The sequence below is a fragment of the Bos indicus x Bos taurus genome, chromosome 13 (genome assembly GCF_003369695.1).
Source record: "Bos indicus x Bos taurus breed Angus x Brahman F1 hybrid chromosome 13, Bos_hybrid_MaternalHap_v2.0, whole genome shotgun sequence".
Classification (NCBI taxonomy): domain Eukaryota; kingdom Metazoa; phylum Chordata; class Mammalia; order Artiodactyla; family Bovidae; genus Bos; species Bos indicus x Bos taurus.
This window is the reverse complement of record NC_040088.1, coordinates 53,299,517-53,319,145: the sequence shown is the minus strand read 5'-3', so window position 1 is coordinate 53,319,145 and position 19,629 is coordinate 53,299,517. Positions and strand designations below refer to the sequence as shown.

Genomic DNA, 19,629 nt, shown 5'->3' with positions numbered 1-19,629 from the left:
CATTCCTACTGTGTCGTGTGGTGGCACATATAGAAGTTAAAGTCAAGACTTTTTAGTGTCAAGAGGTACTAGTATCAGGTTACATTTCCATGTGGATTTTGGCCAACAACCCTAAATAACAGAGAGCTTATAAACAATTCCAAAAGGCATAGTGTCAGGCAGATGGTATTTGTGGGGTGCATTGAAGGGGAGAGCTTAACATGACAATCAGAATTATGCCACGTGTACTCTGGCCATTCTCAACTTGCCATTGACTTAAGCATCACGAGGAGGGCAGCCTTTGGATTTTACTTAACTCCAAAATGAGTTTAGGGACTTCTCTGGTGGTTCAGTGGTTAAGAAGTTGCCTTCCAATGCAGGGGGTGCAGGTTCAATCCCTGGTCAGAGAACTAAGATCCCACATGTCTCGGGGCAAATAAGCCCACACATCACAACTACTGAGTCAGCATACCACAGCAAAGACCCAGAACAGCCAAAAAAAAAAAAAAAAAAAAAATCCTGAATTCTTTAAAAACATGTTTAAAAGCAATCAACCTTTTAGTGTCAACAGAGTTCTGAAGGAGAAAACCTGCTATACACGCGGAAAAGAACATTAGATTCTAGAGAGGTGCTGTCTTGGCATTCATGGATAGCAACAGAAAGTTTTCATGTTTGGGCTCTTCCTGAGGTCACCAGGGTGCTGTCTAATAGAAGTAATCTAGGAGTAGGGTGCAACTTTCACAGAGGAAGTGTGCAACTCCAGAGGGACTTCTACTTTGTCTCAGAATTCTACAAGGAGTGATCCTGATCTTATTTTGCCCACTGTAGGTACCCAAACGTCAACTCAACCTTTAGAAAGTATTGATGCAGCTCAGTGTCTACATATAAAATGCTATCAACAGAATTTGGTGCGAAGACTGAGCTCCAGCTGCATACATCCAATTACAAAGCACTTGACTATTCTATAAGACATGGTAAGAGTTCTTTTATTTACCCACTATGAGCATGCACAGGCTGTAACAGGTGGGCTCGCCCATTATAGGTCATTCTGAGTGTGCGCCAGGAGGTCTTGCCCCTCTCAGATAGTTTCTACTAGCAAGATGCATTGATCTTCAGCACCAATGTTCCTAAATCTTAGATTTGGTTTTGTGACTTCTTACCTTGGACACATAAGTGCCTCTGGACCATTCTGAGCTTTTCAATATGTGTAGGCTTTAAAGTGTGAGTAATACATAGTGTGAAGTGAAGGGTTCATCTTACTTCTTTTTTTTGGTGATAAGAAAAGCATCCAGGCACCGGGATTTGTTTCACTGGAATTCATGAATACCAACCAGAGAAGTGGCAAGTATTTAAATATATAACCAATAAATCGGTCTATATTGAATATTCAATAATATTAGAAATCAAAATTAAGTGTATACATTAAATGTACTGAATTTGACAGAGGACAAGATGGTTGGATGGCATCCTTGACTCAATGGACATAAGTTTGAGCAAACTTCAGGAGATGCTGAAGGACAGAGAAGCCTGATGTGCTGTAGTCCATGGAATCGCAAAGAGTTGGACATGACAAGTGACTCATCAACAATACTGCTGCTGCTAAGTTGCTTCAGTCGTGTCCGACTCTGTGCGACCCCATAGACGGCAGCCCACCAGGCTCCCCTGTCCCTGGGATTCTCCAGGCAAGAACACTGGAGTGGGTTGCCATTTCCTTCTCCAATGCGTGAAAGTGAAAAAGTGAAAGTGAAGTTGCTCAGTCGTGTCCGACTCTTCGTGACCCCATGGACTGCAGCCTACCAGGCTCCTCCATCCATGGGATTTTCCAGGCAAGAGTCCTGGAGTGGGGTGCCATCGCCTTCTCCACAACAATAACTAGTGAAACACAAACTAAAGTAATACTTGAAAATCATTACCAAAATATTTTAGGATACTGACAGAGTTGTGAAGGAAGTGGTGTATTTAATGCAAATTGATCTAGTCCTCTTAAGAAACAATATATTATCAAGAAGTACAAAAATCTTCATCTACTTTAACCAAACTACCTTACTCTTGTGAAGTTCATTTATTGAAATAACCGAAAACAAGCCTCATGTATGAAAGTATTCAATTTCATGCTATTCTTAATAAATGAATTTATGAAGAAATATTTCCAATAAGAAGTATTGTTAAATAAATGATGATCTGCTAATTGGATGAAACACTGGGTAACTATTATAACAACATCATATGAACACTACAAATAGGATATAAAAAGGCGTGTACCTCCAGTCTTTGTAATAGGAGCAAAGATTACAAAAGCACATATCACGATTATTACTGTGCACATATATTCATTCATTCACTTTGGAATGGTTTTCGAGCACTGACTATGTAACAGATGGTGGTGCTTAATGTAGGGAATACAAAGGTGAAAAGATATTCCTGCTTGCACAGAGGATTGGCCCAGCTGGAAAATAGTCATGAGAACAACTGGAAAAGTGTCATAATTCACAAAATGCCATTGGAGACTAGGAGCAGCTTTTGAATTGGTCAATGACCCAAAGGAAGGCTTCATTAAAACGTGAAGTTTTCATATGGACACGATTTGGAAGACAATGTAGGGGCTTTCCTGGTGGTCCAGTGGTTAAGAATTTGCCTTGCACTGCAGGGGACTTGGGTTTGATCCCTGGTTGGGGAACTAAGATCCCACATGCCACAGAACAACTAATTCCGTGTGTCGCAACCATTGAGCCTACGTGTTCTAGATTACATGCCACACCTAGAGAGTCCTGACTGATGTGACAAAGATCCTGCAAGCTGCAAAAGACTCAACACAGCCAAACAAGTAAATAAAAATTTTAAAAAGGAAAGGAAATGTAAAGGAAAAGATACCAGTTATATGAAAGTGTAGGTATCAGAAATGACTCACATTTTTAAACATATGTATTGAGATTTAATTCCCATAAAACTCAACCATTTAATGCATACAGTCCAGTCCTTCTTAGTGTATTCATGCAAACATCACCACGATCTAAATTTAGAACATGTTCATTATTCCAAAAAATGTCATGTCCTTGCTCTTTCAAATTTCTTTCAATGTTAAATGTTTTTATGGTAAAGAAGTGTGAAGACCCAAACCTTTGATGTCTGCCATCATGGGAAAGTTTTACATTGCTTGCGAAAAACCCCACAAATATGTCATCAGGTCTTTAGTTTTTAATTTTATTAGTGACAAGGTAAATAGGTACATGAAAATCTTCACAGATTCTACACATATATTTAAATAAAACAAGAAAAGGGCTGAGTTCAAAGAAGTGGGGTTTCAGTGGGCAATTGGTCCATGTTGCTTATTTAGTGTATAAAAATCTCCAAGTTTATAAAACTTGATTTGTCCATTTTTTCCCATGTACTGAAAATCAGCTGAAAGTATTTCAAAAGATATATCTGAAATATATAGATAGATTCTAAGAGAAGCAACAGCATATTATAAATGATGAAAGTGATTGGCTTTATATGATGAGAAGCAGATTTGCTCAGTGCATTTTTAGAATATTTTCCATGTGGAGGGGCACTCAAGAACTGAGGCGTGGAGGGTTCACCTGACCTCAGTGTGTATTGATGGCCCTCTGCAAACTGCCTATAGATAGCAGTGCCTGTCCTTCTAGATGGGGATCACTTTGGGCTGAGACTGTGAGGATGCTGTAGTTTGCCTTTGAAGTCCTCACATCTTGCTCTGTTCTGGATCCCAGCCTTGCTCCTGGCATCTCGAGCTTCCTCCAGGTGTCTGTATGACCTGGCTTTGACGGTCCTAGCCCTAAGAGTTCCGAGTTCTTTTATGAAGGTTAGCTTGAAAGACAACAGGTGTGTTTTCTCAGGGCTCTTTTGTGACCCCAAACCTTGAGGAGCTATTCTCTCTTGGCCAAAAGTCAGGCATGATGACAAGAGGTGGGGTGTCACTTTGGAGGTAGAGACTCCTCCTTCCACTCATCTCAGAGACAGCCACTGCCTGTAGAACCACTTCCACCCAGACAACGACCACCTAAGACCCCCTGAGGCTGACATGAGACCCTCAAACTCTTTGAAACATGTGCAGTTCTCACCCCCAAGTCAGCCACACACGCTGGGAGCCAGACTTCAGTTCCTGACAGCCTTGAAACTGCTACCATGACAGGATTCAATTCACGAGCAGGCAGAGTATGAATTGTTCAGTGTATTCGCCCATGTGCCTTTGATTTGGTTTCCAAAGAAATTCTGCAGCTGGAGCCAGATGGATCGTGTCCAGATTAAGGCATGACCAAAAATTTAGTGTCTGTGAGTTTGGCTCATCTTTCAAATCAAGTGTGATTGTTGAAAGTGGGGCATAAATTTTCCAACTGCTTTGTAAACTGAAGGATTGGGGTCTACTGGTTTTATCATACTTAGTATTCAGGATATTAATTTAAAAAATAACTAATGCCAGTGTAAACATGCTTTTTGATACATAGGTCTATAAAATATTGCACATAAATATAAAATTTGTTCAGCACTTCTTCATAATAATTTTTCATTATCATAAAAAGGATACAAAGTTGTGCAGACTATATAAATTTGGCTGGTCTATTTTACTTAAAACGATACTGTTACATATGATTATGGATTATTTACAAGAGTTTTAAACATCAAGTTTATGTGATGGTTAAATTCAAGATGATGGGAAAATAGCTTAAGTAAAAATTATTTTCCAAAGTCATGTACTATAACGATTAGCAGGAAAAATGAAAAGTAAAGTTGGAACAGGCAGTTCTAAATAAAATCCATAGGAATCTGTTTTCTAGGTTCATCACACATATGCCTAACTTTATGCTTCTTCCTATTTATGTTTAACGTGTCTTTTCTGTGAATGTAAGTTTGACGTATAGTAAAAAGGTATTTAATCCCAAATTAAAATATTGCTATTGCCTCACAGATATTAAAAATAATATGCCTGCCCAAATTATTGAATTGCTTTTTTGTGAATGGACTCTAGAAATTTTACCATTATTTTTAAGTACCACTCAGGATTGAGAGTCCCTTGAAATTTGCATATTGCTAATTAAGTTAATGGAAAGATGATTTTTTTTTTGTAAAAGTAGATATCAATGCAACTTTTTGCAAGGCTAAATTAAGCAGATGTGAGTCCCTGAAAGCATGAATAAAAGTAATTTCATGTAGAAGTCATGAAAGTGAAACAGTCTTCTAATACCAATTCACTTTTCCTTAACCCTATCTAAATCCTAAGTCCTGTTAAGTTATGTATTCTGCACAAAACAGACATCTTGGAGGGAAATTTGGTGAGTGATTTAAAAAACCAGCGAACCAAATCTTTAATTTCCAGATCCTCTAGAGTGTCAGCCTAGAGTCATGGAAAATAAATAAATAAATCGTTATCCTCGCTCACAAAGATGATCTCTGCCATTTCCAAGGTCCTTTCACAGTCCCAACAGCATAGGCTGGTCTCCCTGAGCTGTAATGTCACTAGAAATGTGTCTTTTCCAGAGGGAGGTGTCAAATATTCCATTGTATACAGTAGTGTAGGAAGGTTTGGTCCAAGTTCACCTTCTAAAGTCCATCCTAACTCAGACACTGCATTTTTCGAGACTTCAGATGGATTTACCTGGAAAGCAACCTCACATTCCCATACCCATTTCAAAGTGTCTGCCAAACACAGAAGGACTCAAGCCAAAGACATCTTCCACGGCTGCCCAGCGTTTCTGCAGTGTTGAGGAGGCTTCCTTTCCCCACAGGATCACCAGGATCCATGGAAACTTCTCCAGAGTACAGTGTAGATGAGGTGATGACATGGCCCTCCCGTCTGAGGACACTGGCAGGCGCAGGACAACCTGGGTTGAACCCTCATGATCCTTCTTTGCTTTGAACTGGAGTAGTATTGAGGTTGTTTTTGTCTTTGGCTTTCCTTTTCATGCCTCAGGGGTTTTCTCATTGGTCAGCTGTTCCCGGTCATTCATATCGTCCTGGGGTGGTCTTGCTCGGTCAAAGAATCCGCACTAGGGGAGACAGAAATGGGCCAGCCAGTCAGGTCATCCTGAGAATTCATGAAACCCCTCATTCTAAGAGTGTTCTCTTTGTCAGGACTTCCCTAGTGGTCCAGTGGTAAGACTTCACCTTCCAATGCAAGGGGTGCGGGTTTGATCCCTGGTCAGGGAGCTGAGATTCCACATGCCTCACGGCCAGAAAAAACAAAACATAAAACAGGCAACATTGTAACAAATTCAATAAAGATTTTTAAAATGGTCCACATAAAATATCTTAAAAAAATAACTTTCCTCCTTTTATATGTTGTCTAAGAAATCTGGTGCTCTGAGACTATAATCTGCCCAATTCTCCAGATTAGGAGGTGAGAGCAGTGTGTTGTTTACCTGCACAGAGGAATTCATTGCCTATGCAGTGTCCACGTTCTTCCTTCCCTGCCTGTGGGGGTGGGAGAATGTTCTTTCTCTTTGAAAGATTTTTTTTTTTTTTGATGTAGACCATTTTTTAAAGTCTTTTTTGAATTTATTACAACATTGTTTCTGTCTTATATTTTGGTTTTCTGGCTTCAAGGTATGTGAGATCTTAGCTCCCCGATCAGTGTTCCAGGCTGCACCCCCTGCATTGAAAGGCGAAGTCTTAACCACTAGACCACCAGGGAAGTCCCAAGAATGTTCATTGTGTATAAACCACTTACGGACCTTGTATATTTTTCTGGGCTTACAGCAACCTGGCCCATGGATTTTTTTCTCTGCTTTTCTGCATGTTTCTGGAGCCGGCAGCAATGTGAATTCCTGACCGGGGAAGCAGATTCCTAAAGCGTACTATGGGCTGCCTAAGATGGACTAAAGGAAGAGGTGGAGAGATGCTTGTCTCTCTCTCTGCACTTGGTGGAATATCTAGTACATGGAGGACGATTAGATGGGTCCTTTATTTCCATCTCAACAGCTTTGTGAGCTGTCTCAACTTTCCAGAGATCAATCAGCAATTCGGGGAAGAGGTGATTCTTGAATCTTTACTCTTCTGAGTTTCAAATGAGGATTTGGTTTTGGAGAGTACAACTTTCCTTAGAAACCTAGAATTTTAATTCTTATTGTTTCTTAGGTTGGAAGCCCAATTCATTAGCTTTCACTTATAGCCATTGAGTCATCTTTCTCTCGTAGGACTAGTGCATTTCTCTATCAATTGCTACATACCACTGCATCATTTATGGATATAAAGTTACTATGAATAATATACTAACACAGAAGTCTATTTCTAAAGGTAGACCATGCATTAGACCTGTGTGGGCTCAGGATGGCACAAAACTGCTGATGAAGATCAGAAAAGCCATTACTTAACTCAAAGGTTTTCTCAGTTTGTTAAGTATGTCTCATGTTGTTTCAAAATAAAAATACATTATGATTTTGGAGAATGACAACAATAGCACTAAACTAAGATGTAAACTCCGGGAGTTGGTGATGGACAGGGAGGCCTGGTGTGCTACAGTCCATGGGATCGCAAAGAGTCGGACACGACCGAGCAACTGAACTGAACTGAACTGAAGATGTGACTGGATTAATTGCTCTTATGATCATGTCATTGTGACATTGTTTCTATTTTGGAATGGAAAGCTCTGTGAAACTTGGCAGTCCTGTTGGTTTGGGGGCCAGAGATTAATTCCCATTGCAGACTTTCAGCAGAAACTTCAGCAAAACACATGAAAGAGGAAGTTAAGGCTTCCTAATGGAGATGGACAAGTTGGCAAGATAAAAAAAAAAAAATCCAAGAATATTAGAACATGCATAATCTATGTGGTGTCATTGAAAGCCCATGTATCAACTAATTACTATATTAATTGCATCTGTGTAGTGCTTACAAAACTCTCAAGTATTGCTGATAGGATTGTGTCAACAAGAAGCTTAAGATCCTGATTAATTAAACAAGAAAGAGAAGTCTTCATCATAACATGATCACTCTAAGCATATTGGAAAGAAGATCATAGGTCTTTGTTAATAAATTCTAACTCTATATTTATTTATAAGAAATTGCAAGATAAAAGCAGCATTAAACACCCTCAATCTTCTTAAATGTCAGTTACACAAGCATATTAAGTTTGCCAAAGCAAACAAGACCCAGCTTTCCCTTCAGGTCCCTGTGTTGGAAATTCCCAGATCATGCCTCTAGCTTTGGCTCTTTGAAATCCTAGGTATATCCTTTCAAATTCTCCCAGTGGCCTCTCTACTCAAAAAGGAAAAGAAAGCAAATACACTTACCTTCCATAAAGCCAAGGTTAAAATGGCCAGAACCAATAATCCAAGAAGTATTGCTAGTATTATTACCCATAATGGAATTGAGAAGGAAACATTTGGGGTGGCCCAAATAACCGATGTTTTAATCTGGAATGGAAAATAAAGGAAATGAGGTCAAATTTAAAATCTATTCAGTGAAATAAAGCAGTTCAGTTCAGTTCAGTTGCTCAGTCATATCTGACAATTTACGATCCCATGAACCGCAGCATGCCAGGCCTCCCTGTCCATCACCAACTCTCAGAGTCCACCCAAACCCATGTCCATCGAGTCAGTGATGCCATCCAACCATCTCATGCTCTGTTGTCCCCTTCTCCTCCTGCCCTCAATCTTTCCCAGCATCAGGGTCTTTTCAAATGAGTCAGCTCTTCACATCAGGTGGCCAAGTATTGGAGTTTCGGCTAGTATAATAAATACTAGTGTATATATAATATAGTATAATAAAAAATAAAGCAGTAACTACCAAAGAGTACTTTAGCTGAAGTCACCCTGGGGGAAGATTTGAGAGTTTACAGCACTTGAACTTGGAATCTCAACCATTAATACATTCTCAGGCTTCTCAAGTTGGATGCAAGTCCAACTACAGACACTTGGTGGGTGTTTGGTTTACACCAACCCAGAAAGCCTAGAATAGAACTGAGGTGGAGCACGAAGCAACAAGGTGGAAAGGAATGACCTTGAATTAGGACGGACCTTTTTATGGCAAAGTAAACCCAACAAAAAGCCAAGTCCATTCACACATGTTTCTCCACAGAACTAAGCTCACCTCACTGAGAAATGAACTTGCAAACAACTGCTGGATATGCAAGTGGGTAGACATCACCTAAGTCCCCATTTTACAGATGAGAAAATTGAGTCCCAGGGGGCTAAGTGATCCACAGATCTAATCAGTGTCACCACCTCTTTAGCCCTAGGCTCTGTCTCTGCGCTCTATCAAGAAAGAGCCCATTGTTGCTCTACTAATACAGTCACGTAAGACCAACCATCTCCCATTTCATGAAAGTAACTGTAGTCATTGATGTGAGAATTAATTGTCTCAATGTGCTGGTGCTGCTTTCGGTCTTAAATTCCATTTTCAGTTGCTGTTGGACCTCACTGAATGCCCCACTGTTGCAAGGAAACTTGGAGGAGAAAAGAGACCTTTCGAGCAGGACTGCACGTTCTGTATGTGTGAACCACCGCTGCCTCCCATGTAGGCAGGAGAAGCTCTCCCATCACATGCAGGCACAGGCTCTGGAGACACCCAAACAAAAAAACAAAACAAGCAGAGACCCAGCCCTGCCGCTCACACCCTCTGTCAAAGAAAAGAGAAGGAAAAATATTCTTGGATCTAAAATGTTATTCACCAAAGCAGGCTTATCTGGTTTTAGAGAGAAGTGAGCATTACCCTTACTTCTGGGGTTTCCCAGTGGCTCAGTGGGTAAAGAATCTGCCTTTAATGCATTAGATGCAGGAGATGCTGGTTCAATCCCTGGGTGGGGAAGATCTCTGGAGGAGGGCACGGCAACTCACTCCAGTATTCTTGCCTGGGAAATCCCATGGACAGAAGAGCCTGATGGGCTATGGTCCACAGGGCTGCAAAGAGTTAGACACGACTGAAGAGACTGAGCATGCACACACGCAAGATCACCTCGGTTAAGCTGGTCCACATGTTCCTTGTTTTAACTGTGCTGGTTGAAAGAATCTTGAGCCCATCCTGACTCCCATACAGAAACTCTGGGCCACGCTTCTCTAACCCACCAGGAGTTGAGGGTGAACTCAGGGTGGCTTGGTGGCTCTGGTGTTCCCCTGGCTGGAAACCTTGGTGCTTTCATAGCCTGTGTCCTAGTGCTGGGTCCTGCCTCTGCTCACATCTTTCCCTCTGCCTTCTTAACTAGATCTGAGCATCCTGCCTGTGCTGTTCTTAACCTGCCAAGGTTTTTATAACTCCTTCATTTTATTCTACGTTCCCTGTGCAGCAGACATCCTGATGACTTAATTCACTTGATCCTCCAGCCCCAAATATCACTTATATCCAGGCTACACAATGACGTTGATGTTAGTGAAGCTGTTAGTGGTTCCATGTGGTCAGGAATGCCAGGGACCTGACCGATGCTTTCAGTGAGAGAAAGGCTGGTATAACTACTTGCCCTTTTACCTTCCTCCTTGCTTCCCTCGCTGGCACTGCCCTTATTCGTCCAACATATCGAGAAGAAGTGCAGCATTCCATGACCATGATGGGGTCACATTCTCTGTACTTGCCACAGTTTAAAAACAGAACACATGGTACATACACTGATGAAACGCACTGGAAAGACTCCAAGCATTATCATGCCAGTTGGATTCCACCGCCTGAAGTGATCCTCTGCACAATATGGCTACACGAGTCAGTCGAGGGTGAGATCACTTCTGGATCATTTCTCGTCACATCTCTCTCCTTTGGTGAATTACACTGGATAACGTGTGAAATCAGTGCTCAATCCTGCATCTCTCAGTGCTCAGAGAAAGAGCATGAAGTGATCATTTAAAATGACCCGAGGGACTTCCCTGGTGGTCCAGTGGCTAGGACTTTGTGCTCCCAATGTAGGGGGCCTGGGTTTGATCCCTGGTCAGGGAACTAGCTCCCACATGCTGCAACTAAGAGCTCTCATGCTGCAACGAAGGCTCGGCACAGCCAAATAAATAAAAATAACATGACCCTAATGTTACTGGAAGCAGACCAGTACAGTTTTAATAATGAGAATTTCAGAATTTTGGAACTATCAAGGGTAGTAGTGGTCGCGCACTCATAAGCCAGATACAATGACCTAGAAAAGAGAAAATATGAAGCCACGGGCAATTCTGAGGTTTCTTGTATCTGTTTCTTCCCCTTAGCTCTAAGTTCACTGAAGAAACAATGTAGTTTTGGTCTGTATTTTGTGCATGTGTTAGAGGCCACCAAAATTGACTAATAGGTAATTTAGGAAGACAGACAATACTTTTCCATGTTCCTTCTTCTAGTTGACCTAATTAATATCTGAAGTTACCTCCCTATGTTTTATTATAACATAGGAAACAGTTCTAGTTTTGTAAGTTAAAAAAAAGCTAAACTAAAGGAGTTGAAATAAGGGCCATAGGCCATAGACTGTTCAAATTGTTGGTTTAATAAAAAGAAATAGAAGAACAGCTACTGAGTTTTTCCTGGGTTTCTTTGCCACTTGGATATTACAGGTTTGTTTGTTTGTTTGTTTTTTCCAAACAGGGACAGTTATATCTTCATTTCCAATTTGTGTGCCTTTTAAATCTTTTTAAAAAATGCCCACTTCTTAATAAATGGATTGTAGGGGACAACTGATTTTTGGATATAGGAAGTGGGTGGAGAGTGGTACTGCAGGTTTTGATGTATCACCTATGAAACCGGTCCATCTGCAAAAACAAGCAGTGGAAGTCACTCACAAAGATCTAATAATGATATCTGAAGGATTTTTCACAGCAGCGATGGAAAAGTACCAATAAAACATGAAACCGGACAGGATATGCTTATTAGGGTCTCTAGAAGCAGAAAACAGCTTTATAAGGTATAATTACAAAACCTACTGGCTTTTTGTCTGCATTCACTTCCAAATATTCTGACAAAAGTCTTTAAACAGTCTCAGAGATGATAACTGCTATTCTTATCCATTCCAAAATCTGAAATTCTCATCACCAAAACTGTTGTCAGTTTGCTCCTGGCAACATTATTTTTATTTGAAAAATGCCATTTCGCATCCTTTCTGTGAGCACTTTCAATGGAAGGATTAAGCATGTCATATACATTCACCATCTGTAACTAAGAGGAAGGGACTTCTGTTTTAGAGGAAGACAAGCTCAGTGACTTTGCTCCCTCACCTGCATTCCGCTCTCCTAACCTGCTGCCTTTAAGGCATCTACATGGCACGGAGGCTGCCCAATCTTCTTGATTTCAACCGGGGCTCCTCTGTCCATGGACTTCTCCAGGCAAGAATACTGGAGTGGGTTGCCATTCCCTTCTCCAGGGGAATCTTCCCCACCAAGGGATCGAACCCGGGTCTCCTGCATTGCAGGCAGATTCTTTACCATGTGAACCACCAGAAGCCCCTAAACCAGGGCAGCTTCAGAGAACTTCTGTTGCCCCTGGTGGTTTCCAGGTTTTTCACTGCATTAGTTGAGAAGCTGCTAGACTAGGGACAGTAAAAATACAAACAACAATGGTGCCCTGAAGCATTTCTTCAGATTTCCAAGCCTAAGGAGCTAGATGGTTGTTGCTAGAAAAGGGTGGATGTATCACATCATTGGAAGAGTCATCCGGGTCTTGAAAAGAGAGGTCTTTCTGAGAACACATTGGTTAGGGAGTCAGGACACATGTTCAGGTCTGTAAATAGAAATGAAGCGTTTCCTCTGCAAGTGGAAACAGATAAAGCCAAGCTTTTCCTAAAACTCAGTACTCTGTATAGACCAGAAACTTGAACCCTACAGGCAAGCTTAAGAGAAAAGACTTAATTGATCACTTTTATAGGACCAATGTTTATTTACATTTGTTTTAGTCCTGTAGAAACCCTAGGATGGTTTAGGGGAAGCTTGGCCAAGAGATAACATCTTGAAAAATACCCAAACTTTGTTATTTCTAATGTTTATATTTGTCTGGCAGCTCATTTTGACAAGCCCACAAGAAGCTTATCTATTGAATAATAAAGATGAGAAAAACAGGTCTTAATTTATATAGTTTCTAATGACTAAACATTGATTTATAGTAAGAAATTTTCATTCATTTCAAATAAGATTTATTAAACACCCATATTCTCTGAAGTTCTATAGGTATTACCAACAGCTCCAAAAGGAAACCTTCTATGACTCTGCTGTAGATCAGTGTTGTCCAACAGAAATATAAGGCAAGTGATGCATGTCATTTAAAGTTTTGTCATAGTCAAGTTAAAAAGAGTAAAAAGAAACATGGGGCATAAATTTTAACAATGTATTTTATTTAACACTAAACATCAAAATTATTATTCAAAGTATAACTGATATAAAAATATTATTCCTCTTTTCTTTTTACTAAGTCTCCAAAGTCCAGTGTTTATTTAACACTTGCAGCAAGTGACAACCACGAGACTTTCATTGATTCAAGTGAAATGTTGTCTTACCCAAAAAATAAAACTGCATTAAAGAAAAAAAAATACCTTATACTGCTATAGTTTTAAGTTTACATTTACGTAAGTTAAAATGAAGTAAAACGACTTCAGTTCTTCAGCCACTCCACCCGCATCTCAGGTCCTCACCATCCATGGCAATGTGGCGAGTGGGTACCATATTGAACCGCACAGCTTGACAACTTTTGTATAATTTCACACAGTAGTGTGAGAAGCCAAATTACCCAAGACCCTCTTTACTAAATTCATTCATCAAGAAGGTGGTCCCAAGGCCAATGATGGGGTGTATTTAGGACTAAAGCTTTACTTTAAGAACTTGGGTTTTGACTACATACTTTAACTGCTTTAAGAAAGGTTCATATTGAACAACTTAAGTACTTAAAACATATGGAGAAAAATTCAGTTACATGCAAACTAATCAACAAACTGTTTTTCATTTTTTAATGTACCAAGAACCTGTAGCTATTTTTAAAAATAGTATAAAATTTTAACACTCCACTTATATAACTATCTGTCATTTTAAGAAGTAGGGTCCATAGGGTCCATGAATTGTAAGCAGTTCAGATGTTCTTAAAGTGATGCTAAGTAGAGAACATTTAATCTCACCTTCATCATGTCATAAATCTTGTTGTTCTTTATTATGGTGGAAAGACCATAAATAAATCTTTAATATGCCTACATTTTATCACTGACATTTATGATATGTTTTTGTATATTTTGACAAAATACCAAGGTAGAAGAAAAAACTCCCTCGGATTTGCAACGGTAATTAATGTTGACATCTGTATTTATGCATCTCAAAATCTTGTGTAAACATACTTCAGTGGGGTCACGAGAATGTTTTATATAAATGTACCAAGACACTCCACCGACAGTGCCATTTAGAACAAAATAATAACATGAAGTGGACCAGCTGAACACACATTTTAACAAAATTCAAACAGCCCTTATGAGATAAGAAGTTCCTGTGATAGGTTTGAACTCCAGATAATTGCTTAATATCACAGTTCCATTTTAAGATCCTGAAGTTTTGCTAACAATTCAAAAAAGTCAAACGGACTCCCAATTTGCATGTGAGTTCTTAATTAAGGATTTCACTGAAATACTTTATAATAACTGTCTTTGTTGAACTGTGGTGTTGGAAAAGACTCTTGAGAGTACCTTGGACTGGAAAGAGATCAAATCGGTTAATCCTAAAGGAAATCAGTCCTGAATATTCATTGGATGGACTGATGCTGAAGCTCCAATATTTTGGCCACCTGATGTGAAGAACTGACTCATTGGAAAAGACCCTGATGCTGGGAAAGATTGAAGGCAGGAGGAGAAAGGGGACAATAGAGGATGAGATGGTTGGATGGCATCACTAACTTGATGGATATGAGTTTGAGCAAGCTCTGGGAGTTGGTGATGGACAGGGAAGCCTGGCGTGCTGCAGTCCATGGGGTCACAAAGAGTCAGACACGACTGAGTGACTGAAGTGAACTGAACTTCAAGTTACACGAGACAATCATAAGTTCTTCTAGATGTAAATTATGGAATTTGGCTTTAGTCACACAATACAAACACCAAAGTTTATGAATAGGCAAAAAAAGTGTTCCAATAACTGAATATTTTTTTCTGCTGTAATGATACAGCATTTAGGCATAGACCCTCTCATCATGCAACCTTTCCTTTGCTTCTGAACATGACAAGTGTCAAGTGGCGCAGAGAGTTCATCTGTTACAAACCCAGACACTATTCAAGTAGCAGCTGGGGATTACTATTTTTTTCAATATGGAAAACTTATCTAGGGCTCAAGAAATGGCTGCATTATGACCACACTGAAAAGAAGCACAAGCAGAGTCCTCATCACCTACAAGGAACTAGGAAAACAAGCAAATATTCTTGTCATTTACCAAGGAAGGAACCGAGACCCTTTCCCCAATGGCAGACTGTGGACTGGAGCTCTGAAGATCCTCCAACCACCTCGTCCAGCTGATTCTGCTATCTGGAAGTACTTCTCTCCTCCTGGGTACTTTTCAAGATAAGGATGAGAACTCACTCTAAAACATCTGCCGGTTCCAAGCACAGTCCTCTCAAACCAAGCCTGTAGGGCACAGCTGCCTTCCTACTGGCCACGTCTCCTTCAGGCAGTCAGAGACTGGGAGACCTAAAAGGTTTTCCCATAACCTCTCCATAAATGATGCAGTAAATCATCTACATCAGATAACAAGACTTTTTCAAAGATGCAGGAACAAGGGTGGTGTGGAGGAGGGAAGCCTGTATCTCATCATCCTGTGAATCTTTTGAGATGAGTTGAGAACAGCAGGCTGGCACCTGTGGCCAGGACAGAAAGACACAATCCTGTAGATGCAACCGACTGTCACATATGTTTCTGTTATGGAGCATGTGCTCAGAGAAAACAAAGGACCCAAATTTATCTCCCTTGGAGTTACAAGCCTTTGAACCTCCTTGGATGAATATTCTATATTAAAAACCCAAAGCTTCTGTCTTCTAGGTTGAACATAAATTCAAACTCTGGCAGACATCTCGTGAGAGAAAGAGAGGCGTGATAAGTGGAGAAATATGTGCCGTGCTGGCTTTAAATACCACCAAAGTCTACTGAGATATTTTGAATCTATGGATGCTTCTAATTGGGCTTATTGAACTTCGCCGGAGAAGGTAAGACATTTTGGGAAGGTTACTATTATCAACACCTGAGACTTATCTCATTTTAGGTAAAATGCTGAAGCTTTTTGTATATAATGTAAATACTCTTCTTTACAATGCTTTCAGGTAAATGTGGTTAAGGGCATCAACAAGGTACACAGAGTGATCTCCTGAAGGTTTCCACTTAGAGCCGAGTGGAGCCGGGGTGATGCCTGCAATGAACCTGTTCTGGAATCTGCAGATTTTCTTTATACTGCCTGCCTGTGTCAGAGGTGCCCAATGCCAGTTTCACTGCAGAAGCATCACTTGTAGAGCCTCTAAAGCACAGTGCCAGGGGCCCATGCCAGACTCACTCAATCCTGACACTTTGGATAGGGTCCTAACATGTATGGGACTTCTTAGGTGGCTCATTTGTACAGAACACACTTGTCAATGCAGGAGATGCAGGAGACTCGGGTTCCATCCCTGGGATGGGAAGATCCTCTGGAGGAGGAAATGGCAATCCACCTCCATATTCTTGCCTGGGAAATCCCATGGACAGAGGAACCTGGCGGGCTAGTGTCCATGGGGTTGCAAAGAGTTGGATACAATTTAGCAACTGAGCACATAGCATGTATAAGCCTTTAAAGTCATGTGAATGGTGATTCTTTGCATGCTCAGGGTTGGAAATCACCAATCAATGGATGGATTTCAATTACTACAAGTAGATTAGGCTGGAAAGAGTAATAGCTCCATTTTAAGACCTAGGCTGATGAGAAATTATGAGAGTGGCGACCTCTACACCATCCAAAGCAACCCTCCTTAAAGATGACAGTGTACCTGCTGCCCTGATGATTCTGACTCGGCAGGTCTGAGGTGAAGTCTGTTTCTGAATTTTGAGCAATTTCTTAGGTGTTACTGATGCTGCTGGTCAGCAAAAACATATTTTGAGTAACAAGGACCTGGGAACCAGAATCCAAGTCGAGGTTGTAAATAACTATGAAGTGACCAAGAGATGAAGGTTGAAATCTCAGTATTTGAATCCTGACCCAGAGTTCTGGCTGTGGTCATATTCACTGTAAAGGCAGCATTTTGGTGATGGGGCCTGTTCATCCTCTGTTACTCACCCTCCTGTCTGCTCTGCATGGCCTTGCCAGGTTGCTGAGGATGCCAGCAGTTGTGCTGTGACAGATATCTGGGTATCAGTAATGTTCCTTAGTGACTCAGTGGTACAGAATCTGCCTGCCAATGCAGGAGACATGGGTTTGATCCCTGGGTCTGGAAGATCTCCTGGAGAAGGAAATGGCAACCACTCCAGTATTCTTATCTAGGAAATCCCATGGATAGAGGAGCCTGGCAGGCTACAGTCCATGGGGTCTCAAGAGTCCAACATGACCTAGTGATTGACTTAATGTTTAATAGCTTCAATTCAGATGATGCTCCTAGTGTACTTTTCCTCCAGGTAATACTGGTCTTTGCTTCTGTGGGTATGGGTGTGTGTGCACATGTGTTAGTCGCTCAGTCATGTCCAACTTTTGCGACCCCATGGACTGTGGCCTGCCAGGCTGTTCTGTCCCCATGGATTTTTCCAGGCAAGAACACTGGAACAGATAGCCATTCCCTCTTTCAGGGGATCTTCCCAACCCAGGGAATGAACCCAGGTCTCCCGCATTGTAGGTAAATTCCTTACAGTCTGAGCCACCAGGGAAGCCTGGTCTTTGCTTAGAAAGGAAAAATGACTGTCCATACAGCTGGTCTGTGGTCTTCTCCCTAAGGAAGACAGTCTTCCCTTCTCACCTCACTCACCAGGCTGTCTTTAAAATTAACAATAAGTATGATTCCATTATGATCATAATTAGTATCTGAACTTCTTTCAAACAAAAGAGCCTAATTAAAAATGGTTTTAGTCCTGCCCTGTGATTTTTTTTTAGTGGGGTGGAATAGAAATTTACATTGAAGTTTTAAAAATCTGATCGAATGACACTGAAGAATTTCCAGACTGAAATAAGAAAACAGTAATCTTAAGAGGGAAACTTTTCTCAAGTCAATGTAATAGGCACTTAAACCTAACACAAGCAAAACAAGGCTTTAAAAAATAATTTACATGAAATTATTTGTACCTATATATTTTAAGATACTTACTGCTATGTTGCCTTCTGGGAGTTTAGCTGGCTGATCTTTATAAGGCATCTTCTTAACTTCAAAGGACACCAGGGATGCAAGAGAATAGGGATCATTTTTCCTCTGAAATTAAAAATATTTATTTAAAATATATTCCATGTAAAACTTTAAAGTTATATTGGCAGTCATCCAGTTGTTTTCAATGTTTTCCATTTCCTAAGAAATATTCCCTCCTTCTTTCTTCCTTTTCTCTCTTTTTTACTTTTTTTTTTTGCTATCCATCTATCCATTCATGATCCATTCGCTTATTCATCCATCCATCCATCTGTTCATCATCCATTCATCTTTCATCCATCCATCCAGTTATCTATCCATTATCCACTATGTATCCGTCATTCATTCAACCATCCATAAATCATCCATCCATCCATCATCATCCATCTATCATCCATCATCCATTCATCCATCACCCATCCATTATCTGTCTAGACATCCATCCAACCATCCATCCGATCATTCATCTTCTTACTTCTAAAGATAATCTATCTTATTACCAAAAGACTTGGCACAATAAGGTTAAAATAAAAACAGAAAATCAGACATCCTTAAAGGAGTAAGCACAAGTGCTCTTACTGAAGAACATAGTTGGGGAGACATCGTGAGTACAAATTCTTGTTGTCTGATGGAACGAAATATTTTAGGAGAGAGACTGCTGCTAAGTTACAAAGAAATTAGTCATATTTCCTTTTATAGACAACAAAGGTCCATCAAGTCAAAGTTATGTATGGATGAGAGAGTTGGACTATAAAGAAAGCTGAGCGCTGAAGAACTGATGCTTGTGAACTGTGGTGCTGGAGAAGACTCTTAAGAGTCCCTTGGACTGCAAGGAGATCCAACCAGTCCATCCTAAAGGAAATCAGTCCTGAATATTCATTGGAAGGACTGATGCTGAAATTCTAATACTTTGACCACCTGATGTGAAGAACTGACTCATTGGAAAAGACCCTGATGCTGGGAAAGATAGAAGGCAGGAGGAGAACGGGATGACAGAGGTTGAGATGGTTGGATGGCACTACTGACTCAATAGACATGAGTTTGAGTAAACTCTGGGAGTTGGTGATGGACAGGGAGGCCTGGGGTGCTGCAGTCCATGGTGTCGCAAAGAGTCAGATATGACTGAGCTGCTGAACTTAACTGAAGGTCAAAGGAGAGTATGTAAGAGTAAATCAAGGAAAACCACTCTGAGAACTTAAGCTTCTGTGATTTTCCTCCATTTAGCTTGAGACAGTGATGTGATCTAACCAGTGGTGGGATGTAGCCAGCTCACAGTGGCTCTTGTAAATACAACACTAAAATCTGAAGACCTTTGAGTACCCATTGTTAAACAGAACCATTATTAAAACAAATTATATATACATGTAAACTTAAGTAAATTGTATTTCTAAAAAGATAATAAACACTCAAACCTCAGTTCTGAGTAATAATTTTATTGCATTTTATGCTCT

At 40.4% G+C, this 19,629-nt stretch overlaps 1 protein-coding gene across 1 annotated transcript in view; it reads right to left on the bottom strand.

The window, feature by feature from the left end:
• Nucleotides 1–3,159: 3,159 nt before the first annotated feature.
• The window catches only part of ITGA8 (integrin subunit alpha 8), a 190,630-nt gene continuing 174,160 nt past the window's right edge, over nucleotides 3,160–19,629 (bottom strand). Inside the window, exons 28-30 of the mRNA XM_027559856.1 lie at nucleotides 18,146–18,247; nucleotides 8,220–8,342; nucleotides 3,160–5,981 (exon numbers count right to left, since the gene is read on the bottom strand). Of these exons, the coding sequence (XP_027415657.1) occupies nucleotides 5,895–5,981; nucleotides 8,220–8,342; nucleotides 18,146–18,247 (312 nt within the window). The 3' untranslated portion in view covers nucleotides 3,160–5,894. The remainder of the gene's footprint in view (nucleotides 5,982–8,219; nucleotides 8,343–18,145; nucleotides 18,248–19,629) is intronic.